Source organism: Protobothrops mucrosquamatus, unplaced genomic scaffold (genome assembly GCF_001527695.2).
Source record: "Protobothrops mucrosquamatus isolate PMUCROS unplaced genomic scaffold, P.Mucros_1.0 scaffold1049, whole genome shotgun sequence".
NCBI lineage: Eukaryota > Metazoa > Chordata > Lepidosauria > Squamata > Viperidae > Protobothrops > Protobothrops mucrosquamatus.
This window is the reverse complement of record NW_015387281.1, coordinates 582,690-604,188: the sequence shown is the minus strand read 5'-3', so window position 1 is coordinate 604,188 and position 21,499 is coordinate 582,690. Positions and strand designations below refer to the sequence as shown.

The 21,499-nt window shown below is 40.0% G+C and overlaps 1 protein-coding gene across 1 annotated transcript in view; it reads left to right on the top strand.

The window, feature by feature from the left end:
* The first annotated feature begins 11,331 nt into the window (after positions 1 to 11,331).
* Positions 11,332 to 21,499, top strand: part of ANO9 (anoctamin 9) — a 53,359-nt gene continuing 43,191 nt past the window's right edge. Inside the window, exon 1 of the mRNA XM_015820065.1 lies at positions 11,332 to 11,544. Coding sequence (XP_015675551.1) covers positions 11,539 to 11,544 — 6 coding nt within the window. The 5' untranslated portion in view covers positions 11,332 to 11,538. The remainder of the gene's footprint in view (positions 11,545 to 21,499) is intronic.

Below are 21,499 nucleotides of genomic sequence, written 5' to 3'. Positions count from 1 at the left end.
TAATGGGGGTATTAGATACATAGTTGGAAGAAGGGCCAAGTTGGGGACAAAATGATCTTAGAGAAGGTCTAGCTATGTGGTTGCTAATACTCCACACTGACAAAACAGCCACATAATCACTGCTAAGCCAAGTACCCCCTCATATCTTATATTTTTGCATAGAATACTTTCTAAGCAGAAAAAATAGCATTTTACCTCATTTAAAGCCCATTTCTCTGTCAAATTGAATTATATTTGAATTTTATTTACATCTTGTGAAATGTTAAGTATCCCGCTGAATTTGTACCCCACTACCCCACTTGAGTCAGTTTTAAATAAATAAAAGCATCAATGTTCAATTATGTTTACTTTTCTTCATATGTTGTGCTAAGCCATAATTTTATTAATCATATTTTGTTAAGTCACAGTGGTTAGGCTCATAAATAATGCTAAGCCTCAAAATGAGTTGCAGTGTATTCTGTCTTAGTACAGTGTGTAAAGTTAGCCATGTACTTAATTGTGAAGTTTGTTTTTGTTGGCTGCTCCATTAAGGTTTGAGGATGAGTTTTGTTTACGCATCCGCACAAATTGGTCCTCCCTTCCCAGGATCATTCCAGGATAAGCCAAAAGTTCTTGAAGTTCTGAAGGTACATTATTTTATAGGTAGTACTTCAAGTGCTATATCTTTGTTGGAAGGTTTAGATCAGCGGTCTCCAACCTTTCTGGCTTTGCAGACCGGTGGGGGGGAGGGGATGGGTCCACATGAGCAAGCGCACGTGTGTATGCAGTTCCATTTGCATGAGCAGCCAGCATATGTGCCTGCCGTTCACTCAAAATGGAGCTGCATGTGTCACAAATAGAACTGCACATTCACACAAATGGAGCTGTGGGCCATAGTGGGCTGCAACCGGGGGGTTGGGGACCCTTGGTTTAATCAGTTCAACTACTGTAAATTCCTCTTTTTTCTGCTTTTGTCCTGTATTTGATGACTGCAGATTATTTACATCTAGTTGACAATGTGCAGCGTTGACATCCGTTACTCAGACACATGACACTAGTCTTAGCAATGTAGACCTTGGTTTTATATTTTTTAGCAGTTTGCAAATAAATTTGAAGTGCCTGGCAAAATTCTGAACCTATCTATACAAGTAACAGGAGCATGTCACTAGACTTAATCAATGCTTGTGAAGCATTATTAAAGCTTTTTCCCTCCAGGTTGACTTCTTCAATTTGACCAATGCAGACAAGTATATAAGCTGGAAGGGGGGGAAAAATTCTACCCCTATTTCATAGGATAGTCATCTTAGAAAAAAACAGACTGGAAGATTTTCTAAGAGTTAGCTCTCTACATTAGCCTATAAATATTTAAGGTTACATGCACCACTTCATTTCACATTCTTATCAACTTGCATACCTAAATGCAAAGCCTGTTTGCCAGAACGGAAAGTCTTGCTTAATGTATCAAGGCAATCATTACTATCATTCTTGTGTTCCAAAAATCTATCTTGGGAATATATTGCAGATGCACTAAGGATGCATTGTTGTTTTTATATTTACCTTGTTCATCCATTCTGAAATTATAGAATTCACAGTTCCAAAGATATATAGTACTATATAAAAAAGTTAATATAAACATTGGTCCTCACCTGGAAGTCTCTTGGCACCCATCTCTCATATAGCAGTCTTATCTAAATCATATTGAAATGAGAATCTCTCCACAAGTTTTGCTATTGGAATTGGTTTTTAAAAGCTTCAGCATCTAGATATGAGTTCTCAATTATGTACAGTCAACTACAATACTGAATTAATCATCACACTAAGTACATTGAAAAGTTGATCCATTACCAAATGGAAGTTCATAGATGCTCTAGGAGTTTTCACAATATGAACTCCTCTTGATACTTGTATTGCAGGTTGTATTGTATTGCAGGGTTTTCAGATTCCTTGTAATTCAGAATATCACAACTATTATTTTATCAAAAGGAAAAAAAAAGTGAATATTGGGATCATGGCTGGCTCAAGCTATAAAATGCTTTAAATTGCAAAATGATGGGTGTCTGGAAACATGTCTATTTCTAAAAATGAATATTGACATTTTAGAAAACAGAAAATAAATATTTAGAACACTAAAATATACTTATTTTTTTCTTCTGATTATGGACTTCACCATCTTAAAACCAACAAACTTTGATTTTTTTTTCTAATTAAAGGCCAAAATATTGGCAAATTCTACCCCATCTAGAATATGCTGTTCAAAAGTCCATGATGACTATATTGTCAAGGACTCATTTGTATAGTCAAAACATGATATAAGGCTGTTGCCAGAAATAAAGATTATCCCAGGAAGGCTACATCCTTTTTATTATCGCCTGTTCACCGCCCTGAGTCCCGTAAGGGAGATAGGGCGGTATATAAATTCAATAAATAACAATAATAATAATAATAATAATAATAATAATAATAATAATAATAATAATAATAGATCTACATCCTACAACACTGAAGAAGCTAGTAGAGGTGATTGCACAACTGCCAACTTTTAATATTTGAGAATTCCTGGAAATCTGATAATGTTCCAGAAGTCTAGAAGGGTGCAAAAATTTTCCCATTTTCAAGTGAAAAAGGAGGTCCTTTTAAAATACTATATTTGTGAACACTTAGCTAAGAATATAACAATTTACAAGAGTCAGCATACGTTTGTTACAAATAAGTCATGCCAATTAACCATTTTTTTTAACAGAATTACTTGCCTAGTAAATCCAAGGAATGCCAAACATAATGTACTTTGGCTTCAGCAAAGCATTTGACAAAGCGTTGTGGTCTTTTAATAGTAATTGTATTAAAAGATACAATTAAGAAGATAAAAAAATACAAATATAAACAAAAATCAAAGAAAAATAGCACAGAAAAGAAAAGGAAGTGTCTTTCAAAGATCCTGAATGTGAAGGAAGATGGCTATTCTCTTGTAGCTTGTAGCTTGGCCAAAAGCACTGTAGGTGGTGCTATAAGATAATTCAGTCCAAAAAACATCCACATTATTAACCTACAACTCTTAAGTCTCAGCTTCTGGACAACTGTAGAATTATTATGGGTATTTCTTTATTCTACCTATCCCCCTGCATTTCTAGCTATCATCCAGAGCATACCTATGATTCATTGTCTGAGTTTACATATCCTAAGCCATGCAAAGGCCTAGGTTGTTAAGTAGGCAACAAAGCTGGGTCCACCATTCACATTAAGACAAAACCAACTAGCCATTCTGATTTAAGAATAGCTTGTGAATCCAGGCTGAAGGAAGCTTAACAAACTTTCCAACAATCTTTATAATTATAAGAAGCTGCTTCTACAACAGACTGGTGCTTGTTTGCCTACATATTCTAAATTTGAACATTTGCATAGGCAATAATAATAGGAACAAGCAATAGATCATCTGTTAGTCATACAATTTTCTATTGTTTATGAAGAACTTATTTGATTTATGTAAGTAGGCTCTCATCCATGAAAGTATGTAATCATTTTTTTAAAAAAAGGTATCTGAATTAAAAATTTTAGCAAGAAATTATTGACTCATGCAATCAACTTGTACTCCAGTTTTTCTATATCTTCTCTACCCCACCCCAACTAGAGAGCATGTAAGAGGTATATCATAATTCTATGAAAAATCATTATTTGTATTTGAGATAATTAAATTCATTGAATATCTGAATTTTTAGACTGAAAGTTGCAAATAAATGTATATGTCTACTTTTTAGTAATTTTATAGATAAGTTTAAATGGGGAATGCTGAATCCCAATAAAACTGGAAGAAAATGCATTCCCCATCACTTTTCTGCACTGTGTTCATTTATCTATATATATATGTAGATATATCTCAATAATTAAACTAAAGAGCCCTATAGTACCATTATGCAAAAGTTCCTCTTTCAGGACAGATTGAGTCTGGAATCATCATCATCATCATCTTCTTCTTCTTCTTCTTCCTCCTCTTCCTCTTCCTCCCCCTCCCCCTTCCTTCCTTCCTTGAGCTGTTTATATTGCTGCCTTTATAGATTGGGTATCATTTAAAATAGATGACTGAAAAGAATATGGATTCAAGATATATTGCAATATTTTATTCAATAAATATTGATATAGAGGTAGTCCTCGAGTTACAGGTGTAATGGAGCCTGCCCATTCCACTCATAACTCAAAAACTCGTAGAGTGAATCTCATACCTTGAATGAGATCACTCCCTTGCTCATTAAGACACGTGGCTCGTTAAGTGAACATGAGGTATCTCGGTGGGGAAGGCCATGGAGGGCTTAGTGATGGAACACGCCCCCCAAGGCTTCCCCAACCCACTAAGATAACTCATGCTTCCCCTTCCCTTCCTGCCACTGCCGGACTCATCTGTAAAAAATCCATCTCCTCTCTGCCACTGTTTCTGCTTCCGCCCAGATCTGCGGCCGTGGGACGCTTCCACGCTCCCCCACGGCCCGAGGCTGCTGCCACCCAGAAATGGGCTGCCAGAGGGCTATCTACGTGTCCCCTGGCCTCAGATCCGGGCGGCAGCGGCCTGGAAAAGGCCTCCAGAGCTCGGATCGGGCCACGGGGGGCTGCAGAAGCATCCCCTGGCCTCAGATCTGGGTGGCAAGAGCCTTGAAAAGACCTCCGCAGATCAGGCCGCGGATTTCAGATTTTATATAGTTTTATAATCATGACCTATTCTCAAAGACTCCCTGGACAAGTCCCTGCAGTTTTCTCAGTAGGTTTTTTTCAGAAGTGATTTGCCATTGTCTCCTTCCTAAGACAGAGAGAGAGTGCTTTGCCCAAGGTCACCTGGCTGCTTTGTGCCTATGGCAAGACTAGAGGTCATAGCCTCCTGATTTCTAGCCTGATGCCTTAACCCAGTGTTTCTCAACCTTGACAATTTTAAGGCATGTGGACTTCAACTCCCAGAATTCCACAGCCAGCAATGCTGGCTGTGGAATTCTGGGAGTTGAAGTCCACATGCCTTAAAATTGTCAAGGTTGAGAAACACTGCCTTAACCACTACACCAAACTGGGTCTCGTGATTTTTAACTGTTTCTTGAATTATTGTTTTGCTTTGTTGTTTTAGCTGCTTCTGAGTGCCCAGAATCAAGTACTGAGATGAGTTTCTATATAAATTTAATTACTAATAGATAGGTTGGATTAGGAAATTGTAAAAAAAAACATCTTGGAAGGCAATAGCAAACCATGTTCATATTGTTCTCATGAAACCTACATAGATACGCCCATTAAATTACCAATACTTAAGCTCAATTTGAAGGACTCTTCACTTTTATTCTCCCAAAAGAGGGAAAGATACCTTCTAACTATGATCAACTACATAAGGAGACATGACGTAGGATTGATAAAGGTAGAGTAAAAATCTACTTTGCTACCTGAAATAAATTCAAGTCTCTGAGGGCAGTCAAAATATATTCCGGGGTGCTGAAGGTCTACAGAAATGACTTCAGCAGCATTAACTAAATTCTTTGAAAACTCCCAGACAACTAATGAGATTTGGAAATTTGAAGAAAAGAAAACATATACCCAGCATTCAAAATTAGGGAAGGGGAAGGGGAGCTGGGAAACTACACACCATTTGAATATTTGAATCAGACAAGGTACCAGAAGACATTGTCAAACATTATTCTGCAAGCAGGTAGAAAAATATGCTATTTACCAATGAAGAGCTGATGAACGGACTGGGTTCTCAGAATTCTGCTCTGGATAAAGAAAGGATTCAGGATTGCCCACAAGTACTCCATACAATAACTCCTTTTGAAGGGACTATAGCACAGCTATCCCAGTGGGGTTAAAACAGAGGGATTGTCATCTTTGCCCACATCTAAAGAGCCAAAGAGATTTAAAACAAGGTTTTCAAAATTAATTACATGAATCCTTGCTGTGGGTTGTTTACAATTCTATAAAAATACAAGAACATTTTGAAATTTAAGTATGAAACCTTCCCATGGGAAAATGCTGTTGATTAGAAAAAAAAATAGGATGGAACTTTAAAGGTTGTATACTAAAGGCAACCAAAAAGAACTAAAGATTATAATTAAAGGAGAATTGACCCACAATATAAAATAATCTGACTCTGGAAGAATCCAAGTGTATTTGGGAACAATGCACTCAGAAATTACTCTTAAGATTGTTTGCTACTATAAAATGTATTTAAAAGGGATTACAGCTTATACTGAATGGAGACTGAAGCTGATTCAAACATGTATATGAAAATGGATTTGAAACTGTCAGGTTACAGGAATGATAGGGAAAAATATATTACAGTGGATTTGATTAATGCAACCAGCTGATATCTTAACAATTAAAAGGGATATTCCAAAAAAAACAAACCAGAAGAGTGAGTTTGGATAATTTTCTTATTTTGGATTTACAGCGATTAGTAGGACAGAATCTCAATTTAAGATGACCTTTACAGTGCAGAAAATGGAATCAAATCCAGTACTATAGAATTATGATATATGACAGAGGTCCCCAACCTTTTTGGCACCAGGGACCGGTTTCATGGAAGACAATTTTTCCATGGACCAGGGATGGGGTGGGATGGAGGGGGGAGGGGGTGTTCAGGATGATTCAAGTGCATTACATTTATTGAAAGTTTTCTAAATAAACAAAGAAATAAATAATGCACTTAGTTCTATTATTATTACATTGTATTAGATTAGATCAGATCAGTGACTTTCTGCTTCTAAGAAAGTGGGAAGGAAAAGATAGTACTAAACTCTGCCTTCCAGCAAAACCCAGCATATTGAGGAAGTGGTGAGAACACCATGTGCTGAGGGAGAGAGAGAGCGTAAACCAACTAGGCACTGCGCTAGCCCTGGTGCAAATGAAAGAGAGATTCCCTTGAAACAGACAGACACACACACACACCAAAATAAACCACGAAAAGCAGGCAGGATGTTGCCAAAACACGAGGCACCTGGAGCATCAAAACAAAAGCAAAACAACTCCTGCAACGGAGCCCAGCGGTCTTAGAAAAGGTGCAGATCAGAGAGAGGGTCCCTTGGAGATGCAGGGCTTAAGGTGAAAGGTGGCTTCTCCCTGCCCCTATTTGCACCCTGACAAAAAGACACCCTCACATATACATACCTTGGGAGGGTCCCCCTCCAATGAGGCTTTGGGGAAGCTCCCGGTTTCAAGCTGGGCTGGCGCGCGCTTGTCTTGCAAACTTGGAGAGTTGCACGAAGGGCGCGCGAGCTCAGCTGAGGTGCCGGGAGGGGGAGAAGAGGAAAGTGGGGAAAAAGAAGAGGAGGAGGAAGAAGAAGTAGCAGGAGGAGGAGGAGGCAGTTGCAAGTGCAGCTGCCGGAAGACCTTTGCACTGAGCAAGACAGTTTCTGCCCAGCCATTCTCCCGCCCCTGCCCAGATCCCTGCAGTCTCGCCTCGTGCCCGGAGGTGGAAGACGTGCCTTCAGCGCACCTCCAGCTGCGCAGACCGGTTCCTAACTGGCCACGGACCGGTACCGGTCCGTGGACCGGGGGTTGGGGACCCCTGATATGTAGTATCAAGTATGGTGTCCTGCATTTTGGTATGAAAAATCAAATGCACAGGAAAAGGATTTGGGACATCTGACTTGGTGACTATATAAGAAATATACAGACCATTCATCATCAGCTACACAATGTGATGCAACACAAAACGACCATTGAAATCTTACAGTGCACTTTTAAAGTAATATGGAGATGCTGGAGCAAGTTCAGATGAAAACTAGTAGGGCTGGAAACCAAGTCAAATGTTTAGCTTGCAAAAGACTAAAGGAAGTTATAATAGCCTTCAAATATGTGACGGATTGTTAGAAACAGACATTTATTGATTTAACAATTGAGTTAATTTTTTTTTTAAAGGAGATTCAGGTTGATTATGAGAATCTGACTGCATGACTTGTTAAATTGTAAACTATCTGTTGAGAAAACAGATGACCTCCTCACTGGAAATGTTCAGCTGGCGTAAAATCTTACCTACAATGGAGGACTGGAGATTGAAGGTTTCGCATCTTGCTGAAATGGCTAAAATTTCGGCTTATTTGAAGGATCACTCAAATGAACAATTTTTATCAATATGGAGAAGATGGATTGTTTATATTCAAAATAAGCATAGAATGGTGGAATATAACTTAGGTTTCTAGATAATTTGTTTTCTTTTTTTATATATTTCACCTACTTATGTAGACTAATATTTTGTGGAGTTAGGGATATTAATAGTAGTTTACTTGTAGTTGAATAGTATCCTGGGATTAGGTTTGGGAAGTCCGGGTGGGGGGTGGGGGGTAGGGGTTTCTACATTGTGATGTATTTGTGATGTGTTTTTTTTCTTATGATGAAAATAATAAAAATTTATATATATAAAAAAAAGAAATGTTCAGCTGGCCATCTGTCGGGGAAGGTTTAGTGAATTCCTTCACTAAACAGGCTGAATTTTATACACTTGGACCACTTTATCTGAATAATGCAGTGTGTTTGATTCTAGTTTGGCATGTTTTGTTAATATAGCCTTTGTAACTTGTAAATCAGGGTTTATGGCTATTGTGTAACTCAGCCTTGTGATTTTAAAACTCAATTACGGTTAAGAAAATTACAGCTTAGGAAGTATGACTCTTCTAGCATAATTTGACTGATGTTTGATTGATGGGTAATTGTAATCAAGCATTAGGCAATGAAGCAATTGTTTATTTCTTAGGCAAGAATAACAGATCCAGATGCTCAGGCAAGGGAGTTTTCTTCACCCAAGGGTGTCTATCTACCATAGCCGATATAGAAAAGCAGAGGCCAACTCATGTCTAGTATATGTTTTTCTAGCCCAGAAAATACCTTCATTTTGCAATCCACGTCTATCCTCCTAGTACTACCAGTCATTATACTATTAGTAGTTGTGCATTCCTAAATGCATTATAAAGAAGGCAAATACTAATATAGATCAAATAATTTATTTCAAATTAACCTTTTCAATATACCAGTGGTTCTCAACCTGTGGCCCATGGACCCCTGATGGGCCACAATGTCATCACGGGGGGGGGGAGGGGGTCCATGGAGGCTTCAAGAAATGTTATGAATTAAATGTTGAGTTAATTCTTGGTGATTTATGGTCATAGTGCCTGGTCACAAAGGGGGTCCATGCTGAAGAAAAGGTTGAGAATCACTGCAATACCCCAACTTAAAGCAGTTTCTGCTGCCTGTGTCACATTTTTGTCATGAGCTGCTGGGAAGAAGGATTTTTTTTAAAATACAGAACATACAATTAAAAAGTCAAGTAATACAACAGGCCTTTACAATTAGCACAGCATCTCTAATGGCTTGCAGATATGATTGGGGGTCTAAAGCCTAAGCAAGGTCAGGCCTGGTCCATACAGAGATAAGAATCACCTGAAAATTCCAGTTGTGGGGAGTAGAAAGCATCTTACAAGATGATAGTAGGCAAACTACTTCCTTAAGTATTGTTAACAAGAAAACTGCACGGATGTGTCCCTCTAGTGACAAGGAATTGAGTTTAATGCAAGACTGTTTTTTATCTTTCTTCTTGTTATGGGAATTGTAATCTATTAATCTTGAGGGTACTAGGAGAGATCCCTGAAAGCTCTCTATGAAAGTCATCAGTGTTACCCAATGCTTCATGAAACTGCACAACTCACTGAACTGCCAGCTTTCCAAGCAGCTATAGTGGACCCAGTTCAAAATAACTAATCATTTTTTTAATTTAACAATAATTATCACACTAAGCAGAAACCAAGCAAAGCACAGAGGCTTAGGTCAGACATAGCACTACATGTTGTATATGGGAGTAAGTAGAGATAGTAAGTATGTAGGGTGGTTTATTAATTGAGGTTTATTATACCACAATAAAACAATAATTTAGTACAATGAATCAATCTAATCTGTAGGTATCCTATACACCAGTTATTTCCCCTTTTCTTTCACTGTATCTAATGAGATAGAATGAATGAAAATGAAATATGATTATTGTAAGATGTTAGATGAGCACTGGATTTATGTTTAAGCTTCTAGCAACCTCTTTCAGTTCAACTTATCACACAGGATTATTGGGAAATAAGGGGAGAACCTCTTGGAAGCTAACCTGAGCTCCTGTAAAAAAGATGGGTCATAAAACTATAAATGAAACACACACACACACAAATAATACTTGAAAACAAATACAAAAAAAGTCCTGTTAAATGTTCCCTTTCTTCCTGAAATTGCTTATCTGGGAGTAAATAAATTGCATAATAAGGAGGTAAAGATGACCTTGTACCGCAATTTATATTGCATTCATGAACCTTCTTACACACTTCCAATAAAAGATTATTCATAATGAGCTAAGCTATTGGTTAATTACGATTTATTGAACGATTAAGTACATAATCACACTATAGCGTACAAACCACAGCAGCAGGGTTCATGTTACACACTGAACCCGAATTTAACACCTCACTTCAGAACTAGCTTAAGAAAGGTTGCGGCCCTGGCTAGAACAGAGAAAGAAAAAGACATAATTATTGATGTATATAAAATGTAAATAAGATGTAAAGAATATTTAAAATGTAAAGCACTGTTCTGTTAGAAGAAAAGATTTATGTTTATGTAGTTTTTGGTGTATGGTGTATGGTGAAAAATTAAAAAAAGAAAAAAAAAGAAAGGTTGCGATCCATGCAATGCCAGCTTTGGCGACCTTCCTACATTCTAGAACGAACGTACAACCTTTCTGATGAATTCCCGCAAAGCAAAGAGGAGGAAAAAAACACCGTGCTTTAGAAGAAACGCACCTTCCTTTAGACAAAAAAGATACGAGATAAGAAGGGCGCCAGTCCAAGCCTCCTGGTGCACAGCGCTTTTGCGCAGGTATCAGGTTCAGCAGAGCCCTCTTCTTCACCTTTCCCTTTTCTGTGGTCCAACGCGGCCGGCCGCAGCGACTCCCTTAAGCCTTTTTACAATTCCGTGTGGTGTGAATCCAGTTTAAAAAAAAACCAAGTAGCTCCTGATGCCATTCCCAAAGTCAGACTGATATTTTTTTTAAACTTCTGCTCATCTAGTTAACCCGGGGGAGGGGGGGGGCGGGAGGCTCCCGCGATCTTCTATTTACACTGTCAGGAAGAAAAAGGCTCGCGGGGGGGGGGCGCACGCCCATCCCTGAGCAAGACCGCAAAGGGCTCGGTTCGCCCCGCCCCTGCCCGGCTACTTTTTCGTATCCTGGTTAAATCTGGCAGGGCGGGAAGTTTAGGGCAAGTCTCTCTCTCTCTCTCTCTCTCTCTCTCTCTCTCTCTCTGCCTGCGGCAACAGCGGCAGGTGGTGGTTCTGTTGCCGGGAGGCGCACCGCTGCCAGTCACACGCGGAAGTGAGGCCGCCTCGAGCACTCAGGCTGGAATTGGAGCGAGAGACCCGGGAGCCTGAAAGGACGCCCCCGAAGCAGGATGTGGCGGAGCGGCTCCCTCCGGCCCAGCTCCTGAACTTCGGTCAGCGGGCGAGGGCGTCGTAGATCCGAGCTAGGAGCGCTCGTCTCCGGGCCCTGTTGCACGAGAGGAGCGCCGGTCTCCCTCCACCATGCCGGTAAGAGGGCAGAAGGGAAGGTCGAGCGCGCGCAAAGGTAGCTGGAAGGGCAGCCCTAACTAGCTGAGCCTAACTAGCTGAGCCTAACTAGCTGAGCCTAACTAGCGGACTCCCGCTACCCCGGCCGAGTTGTCCCTTCAATCCCGGGGGATCGGGGCCCAGGGATCGTACGGCTCGAAGCGGGGCGCTGTGAGATGCCAAACCACAAAACGATCTGAGGTTTTGTTGAAAGTTTGGCGGGGACGGAAGTGGCGAATGAGATAAATAAGGAACTCCCGCAGGTAAAATGAACCGCGTCGGGCTCTTCAGGTATACCTCCAGGTAGCTAAGATTGTTGCGCGCCGGTAGGCACCTGCAAGACAGGAATTAAGCTACGGCCCTATATTCCACTTTCCTGGAAGAGCAAATCCCACTGAACCGTGTCGGAATTACATCTGAGAGCAGACACATTACTTGAGCCTTTTCGGTCTTCCTTTGCGTCGGGTCGAATCCATTACACATTTTGCAAGAATTTCTTTTCTATGTACTTGTAAGCAGACCTTTCCAGAGCCGGTTTAGAGTAATGGTTAAGGCATCACGCGGCTAGGCACTTTCTTTCAGCCTTAAGATAGAAGAAGGCAATGGCAAACCGCTTCTTAGAAATCTTGCCAAGAGTCTCTGCAATCTCTGAGAAAGAAGAAAAAAGTAAGCAGAGCGAAACATTTGTTACAGATACTTTGGTATAAGACAACTATTGGAAATTTCTCTCTCTCCCCCCCCCCCCCCCCCAAAGTTCATGTTCTAGTTATGGCTGAAAATATGATCAATATTTTACATTTACTTAGAAAAAGTCTTTACTTAGGTTTCATATTACAACCGGAAGATTTTATAGAAAGATACCATTGGTTTATCATTTCAAACTATCCAATTGATTGATCATTCCCTGATCAACTATTAATTATGTTTATAAAGGCAGATGCCATAGCTTACAGCTTAGAAGCTAGATTTCATTTGAATTGAATAGCTGTGCAGCCCAATCTTGCACATGTTTCCTCAGAGTTTGGTGAGGGTTACAAAAGTTTATTAGTTGTTTCACTATTTGATTAGCTAACTATCCTGATTTCAGGGAAGGTGACTGTTGATAAGCAGGAACTTAAAGATGGTTATCCACTCATGCAATTAAAGTTTCCCAAGAGTTTCATACTGCTTTAGGCTGAGTTGATGGTTTACATCACAGGCAGGTTCCTGAGGCTATAGCTGACTCTCTATTCTGGGCTATCTAATCCTTATTTGACACAGAGCTGTAGGAGCAGTCTGAAATAATAATAATAAAAACCCCCAAAGTTTATATAACTAGAAATCAGTATACAAAACCCAGTCTTAGTAGTATTTTCTTTTGTCTGAATCATCTTTCTGTTAGAAACATTGGAAATCAAATAGCATTATTATATGTTGCATTTATACACCATACTAAGGTATAATTTCTTTTGAACATAGTTTATGGAATAAGTCAAAATGGCTTACAAGATCACAAATCAGGCAGGTCTTATGTGCTCTTCTCACCAGCACTAAGGCTATCATATCTACAATGCAAAAATTCAGAGGCTCAAAGGATGGCAACAGAATTAAGCATATATTTGTAGTGCTCGCTTAATGGCTAGTTGTTTTACAGTTACGATTGCCACAGAACAGGTGCTTTAGAGCCCATTATGATAGCCCATATGGCTGTCACGTGACCACAGATTGGGTGAGTCAGCTTTATGACCTGTCAAGGCATTCCATAGTCACGTGACTAGGATTTATGATTTTTTTTTGCTGGTTTAGATTATCCTCTAGAACAGGGCTTTTCAACCAGTGGTACGGGTACCATCTGTGGTACATTGGCATCTGGCAGGTGGTACGCGACTATCCTAGAAAAGTGGTAGTGGGGGAAGGGAATGAGCTGAACCGGTAGCAGCATTGCACAAGCCTGAGTGAGAGATGGCTGGAGCTACAGGGCTGTCAGGGCTCAGCGGAAGCACCAGGATCAGTGCCAGGCTCCAGCACTGATCCTGGCGCTTCTGCTGAGCCCAGAAGAAGCACCGATCAGCTGGAATGTTGCAGCATCTCCAGGGTCTTGTGATTTACATTCAGATGCTTGGCAACTGATTCATATTTATGACGATCACAGTGTCCCAGGGTCATGTGAAGTGACCAAAACCTGCTGCAACCACCCAGCAGACGGGGGGAATAAAAACCAAACACCTCCCACTCCACCCCTGCTGCCAACCCTCAACAGAAATGCTCACAACAATGAAAACAAACCTCGGACAGGAGGAAGAGCGCCGCTGGGCGGGCAGGCGTCTTGCTCGGCTGTGGCTTGGAGGGCACTTTTTCAGTGCCATTGTAACTTCAAACAGTCACTAAGCGAACTGTTGTAAGTCAAGGACTACCTGTACTTTATCATTTTTTTCCTTTTTTTTTTTGGTCATCAAGTTTTTGACACTTTGCTAGGCGACTGGTGGTACTCGGATATTGCCATATCCTAAAAGTGGTACAATGGGTGAAAAGGTTGAAAAGCCCTGCTCTAGAACAATATTTCTTAAACTTCTTTGAGGACTCTTTCTCATTTTTTAAATTTGTGGAGGACCCCAAAAGAGATTAATGTGGACATTAAACTGCTCTCCTCCATGGATTATCAACTATAACAGCTAGTTTCCTGTAATATGCTAACACACAGGGTAAATATGCTAAAATGCATAGGGCAAATATTGACTCAACTATTTTGCAGTTTACCTACAGATAGATTGTAAATTGTAAATCAGATTATACCTGATCAAATTACAGTGGTTTATAGAACAGTATAATAAAAAGTAGCATGCATTTCCCATTTTCAGTTTCTCTTTATATTATTTTAATCATTTTTGACCTACCTTCTCATAACTTTCTCATCCATCCTGCATATAAGCTTTGAACTGTGTTATGAATCTCAATTAATTTAACCCATTTTAGCAAATCTTGGTCCTTTGAGTCACAGACAGAAGAAAATATTTAGTTTTGAATAGAAATTGGGTTCAAATGATAAGCTGAAATGATGAAAGGTTTTCAAGGTTATAATGATTCATAAAGTAACCTTTTAAAATACAATTATTAATGGAGACGGATGAACAATGGCCAAATAAAAACTCCAGGCAACTAAAACACCTACTATATCAGTGATGGCGAACCTTTTAGAGACCGAGTGCCCAAACTGCAACCCAAAACCCACTTATTTATCGCCGGGTGCCAGGTGGGCGTGGCTGTGGTGGTCATGGCAGATTGGTTGGGTGTGGCCAGGGTGGGCTTGGCCAGCTCAATGTTTCTCGTGGGGAGGGACGCCTGTGGGGGCCGGGCAGGGTTGGGGGAGATCCAGGAGGGTCTCTGGCAGGTGGAGCAGTGGGCAGGAGGCTCGCGAGGCAAGGGGAGGCAGGGCGGGAGTGCCATTGTCACAGGGCAAGGCGAGTCAGGGGTCGGGGCGGCTGCTGCCTGACACCATCAGCCCCTGCACACAGAGGCCAGCAAGCGCATGGGTGCTGGGATGCATCTGGCCATGTGGGACCTCGGCGAGTTGCGGGTGGCTCGTTGAAGAGGGACAGTTGCCATCTCTGGAGCATGGTCCGCGTGCCCACAGAGAGGGCTCTGAGTGCCGCCTCTGGCACGCGTGCCATAGGTTCGCCACCACTGTACTATATTTTGTACTTTAGAGACAAAGTAGGCAAAATATTGAATTGCTAACAATCATACGCTTGCTGAATAATTGAGAAAGCCAAATATTATCTTTAAAGAAATCTATTTGTATTTCATTGAGTATAGAAGGGTCTTTGATTGTGTTAACCATGTCCATCTGTGGAATGTCCTTAGGAAAATGGGAATCACAGAACATTGAATTGCCTCATGCAAAACCCACATCCAAGACGGGAAACAGACTGGCTCCTGGTCAACAAAGGAGTGAGATGAAGTTGTGTACTCTCTCCTTATTTATTATATTTATACTCTGAATATATACAGAGGAAAGCTGGATGGAAGAAGATAAACAATATGATTTTAATTCTGGAGGAAGAAACAGGAATAACCTGTCCAATGCTAATAAAACTACACTGATAGCTGAAAATGCAAATGATCTGCAAGTTCTAATAACAAAAACCAAGGAGCATAGCGAGAAATGGGGTTAACATTAAATACAAATAAGACCAAACTAGTGAGAGCAACATAGCAACAAGTCTAAGGAATGATAATGAGGACCTTCTGGTGGACCTTCTGATTTTTAGGATGACCTATCAGCAGTAAAGGAAAGAAATATACTAGCCACTAATATAGTTTGGTAGAGTGGCCATGAAGGCCTTGGAAAAAAATACTCAGATGCTGTGATGTCTCTATGTCTACAAAGATCAGAATAATTCAAGCAATAGTTTTCTTGTGACACTCTGTAGAAGTGAAAGTTGGACTTTGAAGAAAGAGGACAAAAAGAATATTAAAACCTTTGAACTTCCTGTTGGGAAGACTCCTGAAAATACCATGGATAGCTAAGAAAACAAATAAGTGATTTATATCACACTAATCAACCCAGAATTCTCACTGAAGACACAAATGACCAGGCTAAAATTATTTATTTTAGGTGCATTTTGCAAAGATCTAGCTTTCTTGAGAAGTTTAAAAGGTGAGGAAATGTGGAAGGAAAGAAGAGGACAATCAGCATTATACACCCAGTGATGACGTGTGTATATCAGTGGCAGACTCAGGTTTGGGACAGATCATCTGGACAAGTTTTATGAAAGTGAGCATTAAGTGTTAATACGGACTTGATGCATCGAATCACTGATCAGTCAATGAAAACAGCATGGTGGTTTGCAAAAAAGATTGATGACAATGCAGAGAAACAAACAAAAAATAGACTTTAGCTACAGGAAATCATAAACCTGGCTCACACTGGTTGTACCTTGCTTAGAATTTTTACTCTGCTTGATGCTTCGTTGCTACCCCAGTGACTTTTTCAAGTATCAAGTTTTGATCTCCCCACACGTTTAGTCTCCCAGCATTCTCTACATCTAGTGCCTGAGTTTAAAAATGGATTAAATGATCATTTAAATGTTGAAATGGATTAAATCAGGGCTTTTCAACCAGTGGTATGGGTACCACCTGTGGTACATTGACACCTGGCAGGTGGTACGCGACCATCCTAGAAAAGTAGTGGGGGAGGGGAATGAGCTGAACCGGTGGCAGCACCGCACAAGCCTGAGCGAGAGATGGCTGGAGCTGCAGGGCTGTCAGGGCTCAGCGGAAGCGCCAGGATCAATGCTTCTTCGGGGCTGTCAGGGCTCAGTGGAAGCGCCAGGATCAGCGTCAGGCTCCAGCTGGAGCTCGGTGCTGATCCTGGCACTTCTGCTGAGCCCAGAAGAAGCGCTGATCAGCTGGAATGTTGCAGCATCTCCAGGGTCTTGTGATTTACATTCAGATGCTTGGCAACTGATTCATATTTATGACGGTCACAGTGTCCCAGGGTCATGTGAAGTGACCAAAACCTGCTGCAGATGGGGGGAATAAAAACCAAACACCCCCCACCCCACCCCTGCTACCAATCCTCAACAGAAATGCTCACAACAATGAAAACCTCGGACAGGAAGAAGAGCGCCGCCGGGCAGGCAGGCAGGCGTCTTGCTTGGCTATGGCTTGGGAGGCACTTTTTTCAGTGCCATTGTAACTTCGAACAGTCACTAAGCGAACTATTGTAAGTCAAGGACTACCTGTACTTTATCACTTTTTTCCTTTTTTTTGGTCATCAAGTTTTTGACACCTTGCTAGGCAACTGGTGGTACTCGGATATTGCCATATCCTAAAAGTGATACAGTGGGTGAAAAGGTTGAAAAGCCCTGGATTAGATGTCCAAAGTAAGGTTGATAGCAATTCAGTTCTATCTTTTGAAGATCCCAATGCCACCGCACATCTCACCAAAAGTATCAGAGACATCATCTCTACACATTGTTCAGCCATTCTTTTCTAGCACGGCTGTCAAACTTGACAATTGCGTAAGAGACAGACATTCCCAAAGCAACATTTCCTCTGAATTCATAATACTAAAAAAATTTGATACTACTATAGTAACTTTTATCTTAATTGTAGTAATTAGTTTAAATGCAATTAACCAGACTTGTTTCTCTAACCACAGGTCATGGTGCTGATGATAATTAAATGGAATTATTTATTTAGAGAGACCTACTCACAGCCAGCTTGCTAGAGGATATCAATCTTGAGATTTTACACAATGCGGTGGCTGCATCATCTATTGTTTGATGCAGTGTTCCCCTTATACAGTGTAGTGGAGTATAGTCCACCTAAATTTCATGAATCAAAAATGTATTAAAGCCAGTGCACATATTGGGACACAGCAATATTATCCAACTAGATAAATCGATAATGAACTGAACTTTTTAGCATACAAAAGACATAGTTATACCAGTAGTTTGATGAAGACTAATGCAGTAATAATAGCAATTATTGTTCCCTAAGCCAGCATGTGATTCTTTTGAAATATAGAAGTGAATCCTATAGCAATGAATTGCTGAAGAGAGTTCTTCTAATTTCATTTTCTGTCATGGTATCCCCCACTTCCCCAGATTTTTTTTTACACTTGGTGCTAAGCTGGTGCTACCGTATTTTTTTCTTGACATCTTGGTTCTTGTGAGAAGTTAGTTAATTGTGACTTATATAGTACTTCATGATAGTTAAGTAAATCATCACTTAGTGCAAGATGTACACTCAGCCACTCATCCCTAAACAGCTTTTTGTGTTTCTCCTGTTGCAGCTTTTTCATTTGTCAACTGGTCTGTCTTGGGATTTTTCCCGATAAGAGTATTTTTCATCAATTGAGTATTTCCCCCTAAATATTATTATTATTATGTGATCCTCAAGAGAAATTCAAGCCTTATAACATCTCTTTCTTGGGTGTGAGTGATGCAATTTTGCTTATACAAGGATTTTTTTCAGAGAAGCAGTTTGCTATTAATCATACAAAAGTCACATTTTCAAAGTGTTCTTGTCCGAAGTATTCTTATTCATAGTTCATGTCATATATTTTTTTCAGAATTTTCTATTTTATTCCATTCCATTCTACTCTACTCTATTCCCCCATTCTTTTCCTGTTTCCCGCACTAATAGCTGGGCAGAATTTCATGCTTGCTGATTTTGCTCCGTATTCAGTAGATTGGTTCCCTCTCTCCTTAACAAAACCTGCCATTTCCACTTTTTTTGTGTGAGTACTGTACTTATTATATGCTGGAACAAAGCAATGTCAATGCAAATTAGTATATTCTCTTTAAAAATGTGCTCTATAGAAGAAATGAACCATTGTTTCTCAGGAATAATTTCTGTTGCATCCTATTTCTATTCATCTTAAAAGAAAAAACACAAATGTCCAAATAACAAGGAATACGGGTGTGGGCAACCACTTGCTGAGCATAATCTGAAACTGCTCTATAAGCAACTGGAGATGAGCCTATCAAGAGGCCAAAGAGGCATTACAGTAATCTGGACACATTCTGAGTTCACAATACATTCTGAATGTAGCCCCTGGAAGTGGCATACCCAGACTTTATGCATTCTATCAGGATTGGCAAATGTCCCGAATGAAGCTCAAGATCAGCCCTCCCAGAACACTGTAGATCAGTTAGTACTAGAGATGGGAAAAGCTGAAGGACAAATCTTTTTGTCGTCATCTGATAGTGCAGTGGTTCTCAACCTTTTTAATGCCACGACCCCAACCGGTCGTAAGTCGAGGACTAAGCCGGTCGTAAGTCGAGGACTAAACCGGTCGTAAGTCGAGGACTAAACCGGTCGTAAGTCAAGGACTACCCAACTGGTCGTAAGTCGAGGACTTTCCCTGCCCGGGAGCGCCGCGCATGCGTGGTTCCGCCCCCTGCGCCGGCCGAGGCATAGCTGGCAAGCGGCAGAGACGGAGCAGGCCGACCACCAGCTGGCCCAGCCCAAGGGAGGTAAGGCACCCGCTGGAAAAGGGGAAAAAAATGGCGGGCAAAAAAAATGGCGGACAGCCTTGCTTGGCGACCCCCGTGAAATGGTCGATCGACCCCAAATGGGGTCCCGACCCACAGGTTGAGAACCACTGTGATAGTGTCTCAAAGATCTTTGGGGCTTCTTGAAGGTAAAGCTGTAGAATGTGGTTCTGATTGGATGAACCTATTTTTCCTAAGTGGTGGATTGTGGGTTACGGGATGTCGGCCTGCAAGGAAGCCTCTACATAAGAGATCCTGGTATGCACAGAAAACTTTGATTGTGCTTGGGGAAAAAGTGGAATTAGTTGCCCTTGTGGCATTCTGGTGAAAATAAATGCTCAAACAGAGTGATGTGTAATTTACTATATGCTGGAGATTATATTCATAGTTTCTAATTTATTTAAGAGGATTTATAATGTAACATCTTATGTGGATAGGTATTTTAATCCAATACATTTCATGTCATTTCTCAGAGAATTTTATGAATGCTATTTTGATGTTCAGAAATGCCATTGTTACCTTGGAAATGGCATTGCCTGCCTTTTGCTTTGTATTTTCTGCTCAGTTATATATCTGCCCCCAAAATAATAAATTGCAAACCAGAGAACCTGGTCCTTTCAAAGGGAAAGTGATTTTTCAAAGATGCAATTTCCTGGTCAAAACATTCTCTTAGTAAGAAAAATATATAAAACATTATTTTAAGACTGTTGCTGGGTTCCCACATTGCGCTACACCATACATCAAGGCTTACAGAACTTGACTCACAACTGAAGTTCATGTAATAAGCTCAAACTGCACTACAGTCAGCAGGATATGTGAAACCAATAGGTAGCAAAAACAACTACAAAAGCTTATTCATTGGCCACACTGTCCCACAATTCTGAGAGTTCTGATCTCGATACAATTTAAGAACCCTGGATGAGAGAAAGTTCAATAAAATCTGTTTGAAATTATACTGAAATGGTGATTGGACTGCACAAATTCCAAAAAAAGTAAAAAACAATAAACCATACTTGTTTGCTAAGATCTAGTGGGGTTGGAGTAGAAGACTCCAAGGTTCCTTCCAACTCTGTTATTCTATTCTATTCTATTCTATTCTATTCTATTCTATTCTATTCTATTCTATTCTATTCTATTCTATTCTAAGCTTGTCTTGTAAAGTGCTTCCAAATCTTCCTAAACTAAATTTGCTATATTTTTCTTAAGTTTTTGAAAGTTTTCATGGGGATGTGCTTTGGCTATAGAAATACTTCTATAAATTGGGATCTAGGCTGCCAAAGTCCTTGCAGACATGTCTCCAAGAATCAGTTCTATTAAACTGGATACATTTTTTTCCATTTCATTACAAAAAGTTTTATAAAATATTGATAATAAACTTATTTATATGTGCTAATGAATATAATATAATATTCATATCCATTTAAATAACTATTAACTTTATCATCTTGTGATTTTAAAACCAGTGTAGTTCAGATACTAATAATACCTGATGCTCCCATTTTGGGGCAAAGCAATACATCAAGTGATAGTTGCCAACATATAATATAAATATAAAATGATTTAATTTTTTGCTGATACCTTTTCTTCCTAAAATATATTTTGACATTTGGTTGCTATCCTTATTTTTGCTGCAGTAACAACAATTGAGGGTGATTTAAAAGAAGTTATGTTCAAGTTGTGGGCATCCATATTTCTTTCATATCAGATGTGATGAAATAATTTGTTTTTGAAACACCGTAAAAGTAGCGTGATGTCACTTTCCAAATAGCATTCAATGTTTTGAAAAAAAATTTCCTCTGGAGGACACTTTCACATTAGGGTTGTTGGTTGCAACACTTTTGTTGTGTCTGCTTCTTTGTTTTTTTTTTCATTAGAAGTGTTCTCCCTCTAGCAATCAGATCTTTCTGATGCAATCAAATACGGCAGGCTGAGTTCTTATATCACACACAGTGTGG